Source organism: Mandrillus leucophaeus, unplaced genomic scaffold (assembly GCF_000951045.1).
Source record: "Mandrillus leucophaeus isolate KB7577 unplaced genomic scaffold, Mleu.le_1.0 Scaffold52, whole genome shotgun sequence".
NCBI classification, from domain to species: Eukaryota; Metazoa; Chordata; class Mammalia; order Primates; family Cercopithecidae; genus Mandrillus; species Mandrillus leucophaeus.
The window spans coordinates 1,323,888-1,329,064 of record NW_012105586.1 but is presented as its reverse complement, the minus strand read 5'-3'; the positions used below and the strand labels follow the sequence as shown (position 1 = coordinate 1,329,064).

General features: G+C 48.9%; 1 protein-coding gene across 1 annotated transcript; it reads right to left on the bottom strand.

Annotated features, from left to right (window-relative positions):
* Window positions 1-338: 338 nt before the first annotated feature.
* Window positions 339-3,801, bottom strand: LOC105551352 (PRAME family member 18). Its single transcript, XM_011996553.1, has 3 exons — window positions 3,469-3,801; window positions 2,501-3,082; window positions 339-1,547 (listed from the first exon to the last, which is right to left on the bottom strand). The coding sequence occupies exons 1-3, from the start codon at window positions 3,753-3,755 to the stop codon at window positions 974-976; spliced, it is 1,443 nt and encodes a 480-aa protein (XP_011851943.1). The 5' UTR covers window positions 3,756-3,801; the 3' UTR covers window positions 339-973.
* Window positions 3,802-5,177: the final 1,376 nt, after the last annotated feature.

The following is a 5,177-nucleotide window of genomic DNA, read 5'->3' as shown; positions in this document are numbered from 1 at the left end:
AAAAACCAGGTCAGGCTCAGTGGCTCATGCCTGTAGTCCTAGCACTTTGGGAGGCCAAGGTGGGCAGATTACCTGAGGTTGGGAGTTCGAGACCAATTTGACCAACATGGAGAAACCCTGTTTCTATTAAAAATACAAAATTAGCCAGGCATGGTGGTGCCTGCCTGTGATCCCAGCTACTCGGAAGACTGAGGCAGGAGAATCGCTTGAACCTGGGAGGTGGAGGTGCGGTGAGCCAAGATCACACCATTTCTCTCCAACTTAGGCAACAAGAGTGAATCTCTAAAACAAAAAACAAAAAACAAAAAAAAAACAAAAAGAAAAGAAAAAAACAACAACAAAACGAAGTTTATTTGGATTCCTTTATTTCCTGCAGATGAACCTAAATCACAGATGAACTAGTATCTCTTTTTTGAATTCACCAGCAACTAAAGATTTCTGATGTATAAATCGCTAAAACAGGCTAATCAATCATGAAGGACAGCAGAGTTGCCATTTAGGTTCTCTTTACTGCCGAAATTTCTTTGTATCCATCCTTGCTGAGATAACTCCCTCACTCTAGAACTTCAGGTTCTATTTCTGACTGTCTAGGACACGGGTCCCTGAGTCTCATTGACTCCATTCAACCTTTTCCCCAGTGCTGCCCCCTACTGGTTTTTGGTTTTTTTGTTTGTTTGTTTTTTCCACTCACAGGAAGCACATGCCTGAAACAAAGGATTCTCTGCTCCCTTTATAACGCACCTATAGAACTGGCACAGCAGCTCCTGCCCGTAATCCCAGAATCTTGGGAGGCCAAGCAGGAGGCTCGCTTGAGCCTAAGAGTTTGAGAACAGCCTGGACAACATGGGGAAACCCTGTCTCAAATTTTTAAATAAAAATTGTAAAATAAGGAAAAAGAAAAAGAAAAGGCATCTATGTCCCAGATTTTAGTTTCCAAGTGCCTGGAGAAAAAGCTTTTTATACCTCCACCCCACTAGGCAGGGCTTCTCCGGAAGCAAAAACTGAGCTCCAGTTGTTCAGTGGGCGACGTGCCACAGCAAGGGCAGGAGACGGGACCAAAGAAGATCCTGTTGGGCTGCCTTATTTCCCTCAGTATACGCATCAGCTCGGCCTGAAGTGGGGTGAGGAGCTCCCAAACGACACGACCCCTGTTGTCAAGACTCTCCCGAGGGGCAGGATATGTTTCCAGGCTCAGCTTGCTCAGCCTGCCTGTGTGACGCAGCAGGTCCTTCAGAGTATCCATGGAGGTGTCATTGCCGTGAAAGCAGAAAGTGGTGAGGTTGGAGCAGCGACTCAGGGCAGGCAGGATGACCCTGAGTTTGGAGTTCCCAATCCCACAGTCCACTAAGAAGAGGGCCTGAAGAGTGGCAGCAACTTTCTCTAGCAGAGCTCGGAGGGGCTCAAGACGGAGGAAGCGCAGCACACCGTGACTCAGATTCAGCTGCTTCAGTTGACTGAGACTTGGGTACTGGGGCAGACACTTCAAGTCCTCTTCCTCTAGGGAGCCATAAGTTAATGCCAACGTCTCCAATGGGCTCTTGAGGCACCTGGGGAGAGCTAGAAGTTAGTTCTGGGCAATGGTACCAGTTAGAGGAGGGTGGTGGAAAATAACCTCAAGGGAAGAGCCTGGTTCACCGAAACACAAGTTTGTTCTCATCATCTAATCACGGTCCTCCTGCAAGGTGCTGCCTGGTGAGGACTCTGATCATTCAGGGGCAGTCCCATTTTAGGCTGAGTCCTTTCACCATCACTGGTGTGATTGGTTCAAGGCCACAAAATCTCTAACGCCTCTTTTCTTCATCTTCCAGCAGAAATCTTCATCTCTGGGCCACAGGGGGCCTGTGGAAGATATGCCCAAAGAACTGACCTGAGCAAGGTCTAGGGACGTCAGTTAGGGCTGCCTGCCTTCAGAGATTTCCTGACATGGCCACATCTGCAAACCACCTATCTCTTTGTACCACTCTCATGCCTGCTCCCTCACCTCCATCCCAGAAGCATGTGTTTCCCATGTCAATTACCTTTCCTAGAGTTCAAAACAACCATTTACAGACAGAGAATCAGAGACAGGATCATTCACGTTCACTAAGCTGTGAGGACAGAGCATCTTCTGTGAAACGCACAGGTTTGATGCACTTTCTCTTCTTTTATACCCTCCTTTCTGTTGCCCCTTTTTTTTTTATCATATTAACTTTAAAACACACTTCCTGACAAGGAATTCACAAACAAAAGCACCCTCACTACATCTGAACCCCCACTAACCAGCTCCCTACACGATGTCCCTCTCTGTAGCATCGACCCCCGGTCATCCCTCTGCCCTTACTGGAGCCATCCTGTGATACCCACTTCAGGATATAGAGCACCAAACAGGACAATACATTCTAGTGTCCCCTTCCCTGTGACATCGCCAATGGCTGGCACACAGTACATGCCCACTAGTGTTTACTGTAACAATAAAAGGCTGTGCCATGGCCCACAGAGAAAGCTCACCATCCTTCCTCACCTGATCAACCGGTCCAGGTAGCCTTTGAAGAAGCAGATCCTTCTTATATGAAGCGTCTGGAGGTAGTCCAGCCTGCAGAACACAGAGCTGAATGCAGCAACTAACTGTTCTTTGCTGTCAGGGCTTGGCAGGTAATAATGACAGCCATCGGAGACAAAGAGTTTGCGAAGATTCCTCATCTGGCTCAGGTAACGGCTAAACTCTACTATGATACATGACCAGCACATGTTCCAAATTTCCAACACTTGGATACTGTCTGGGTATACTGTTTCCAATATGTTTCTGAAATTTAGAATGCACGTTGAATAATTCACCACCTTAGTACAGCACAGGTATACTGAACCTCTTCTGTGCTGGACCCACCCAGAGAGGAAGCTCAGACCTTCATCCAGGGATTTCTCCTTGAAGCAAACATCCATGAACACCTTCAAGGGCTGCTTCTCTCCTGTCCTTAGACAGTCCTCCACTGTCTGCGTCTTACTCATGGCCTTTGAGGAGCAGGACAGGGGCCTGGCTCCAGACCATATGGTCCAGAAATTCTCATCAACATCCCGCAAATCCAGCACCTGCAGTTTCCACCTCCTGTGAGTCACATAGGGGAAAAGCTCAGAATATAGGCAAGGACCCACCCCTGACCTGGGCTTTCACTCCGCATCGAGGACCTCAGCTGCTTTTGTCCTCAGTGCCCCTCCTTCTGTCTCTTCTCCATCCCTTTCCCCCTTGGATTCTACCTGGTCCCCACTTCTAGTGCTTTTACCTTCCACTGGGAGGAAGCAGGTTCCTCTTTCCTTGGTGGACCCTACATGGTGAGCAGTCCTTTCCCAGAGGAGCTGGGCCATGGCCAAGAACTGTCCCAGCTTTCTCACTGGCACCATCAGAAGCCCCCGGACCACCCTCAGGCTCCCAATTTTCCTGACCCAGCTGTTTATTCCCTGGACACCTGGGCCTTCCCCACCTGGGTCACTCACCTGGGGCGAACCTTTTGGGCAAGCAGGCAATCAATCCCATCCATTACATAATGTAAGATCTCCAGATCAGGCGTCTTCATCAGGGACCCCAGAGGGAGGCGGGGGAAGGGCCAGGCCCGCACCATCACCTTCAGAACCTCGCAGCGTCTCCTAATGAAGGCCTCTACAAACAGCAAGGGGAAGAGCTCCCTGGGCAGCTCCTCCAGGACGGAGATGGCCAAGGCCTCCTCCCTCAGCAGGCTCTGCCCTGCCAGCTCCAGTAGTCTGGGTGGGGTCTGGAGGTTCATCCTGATTCTAATCTGCAAGAAAACAAATCCAGGGAAAAGACAAACTTCTCAGGCCAGTCCTCTCACACCCTGACTTCTCCTAGGGCAGAAGTCACTACTCTGGCAGGTGTGAAAGGGTTCTTAGTTTACCCCAATTCCATTCTGCAATGATTGCCCACAGAGACATAGTTCTGCCCTTCTGGTACCAGGAAGAGTGTCTTCCAACCTCCAAGGAGCAGGCAAGACCACTCCTACTCCATGAATATTCATTCATTGCTCCCCCCAACTTTATTAGCTCTGGGAAGTGTTACTCAGGATCTCCAAAGCTCAACTCCTTTTTTGAGGAAAAAAATGTCTTCTCAATTTAAAGGTCTAAAACAATGGTCATGTGGCTGGGCTTAGTGGCTCACACCTGTAAGTGCTGGGCTTAGTGGGCTCCCAGCACTTTGGAGGCCCAGGTGGGCGGCTCACTTGAGGCCAGGAGTTAAGAGCTAGGAGTTAGGAGTTGTTGGCCAGCCTGGTCAACAAGTTGAAACCCCGTCTCTGCTAAAAATACAAAAAGTAGCCAGGCATGGTGGTGGGTGCCTGTAATCCCAGCTACTTGGGAGGCTGAGGCACAAGAATCGCTTGAACCCAGGAGGCGAATGTTGCAGTGAGCCTAGATAGCGCCACTGCACTCCAACCTGGGCAATAGAGCGAGACTCAGTCTCAAAAAGAAAAACAAAACAAAACAATAAAACAGTAAAACAATGGTAATGGGAGTCTCCTGTGACCCCAAACAGCCTGCAGTCTCAGTTCCCACGATGAACTTGGCTGGGAGAGACTAAAGGGATTTTTTTAAATTAGATGCCATTATGTTCTAAGAAGAGTAATGAGGGGCAATGCATGGAGGCTCAGAACTGTAATTCCAACACTTTGGGAAGCCAAGGCAGAACAATCACTTAAGCCCAGGAGTGGCTGACCAGCCTGGGCTACATAGTGAGACCCTGTCTCTCCAAAAAAATATAAAAACTAGCTGGATGTTGTGGTGCACACCTGTAGTCCCAGTTACTCTGCAGGCTGAGGTGGAAGGATGGCTTGTGTCTGGGAAGCAGAAGTTACAGTGATCTGAGACTGTGCCACTGCACCCCCAGCCTGGGCAGAAGAGCAAGAGTCTGTCTTAAAAAAATAAATAAATAAATAAATGGAGTGGAGTCCAGAGAAACAAATGGATCCCACATTCAGAACAAAGATTCCAGTCTTGAAAATGGTGCATGAGACTAGTCATGCTGGCTCATGCCAGTAGTCCCAAGACTTTAGAAGGCGAAGTAGGAGGTTTGCTTGAATCTAGGTGTCCTAGACCAGCCTGGGTAACAAACTAAGACCCCATCACTATTAAAAAAAAAAAAAAGGCCCGGCACAGTGGCTCACACCTGTAATATCAGCACTTTGGGAGGCTGAGGC

What these genes read in the sequence shown, in the direction of transcription:
- LOC105551352 (XM_011996553.1), bottom strand. Translation starts at nt 3,755, where the DNA reads ATGAACCTCCAGACCCCACCCAGACTACTGGAGCTGGCAGGGCAGAGC. An exon ending in GCCCAAAAGGTTCGCCCCAG is followed by an intron (nt 3,083 to 3,468) that starts GTGAGTGACCCA and finishes TGTGACTCACAG; the next exon opens with GAGGTGGAAACTGCAGGTGC. An exon ending in TACCTGGACCGGTTGATCAG is followed by an intron (nt 1,548 to 2,500) that starts GTGAGGAAGGAT and finishes AGCTCTCCCCAG; the next exon opens with GTGCCTCAAGAGCCCATTGG.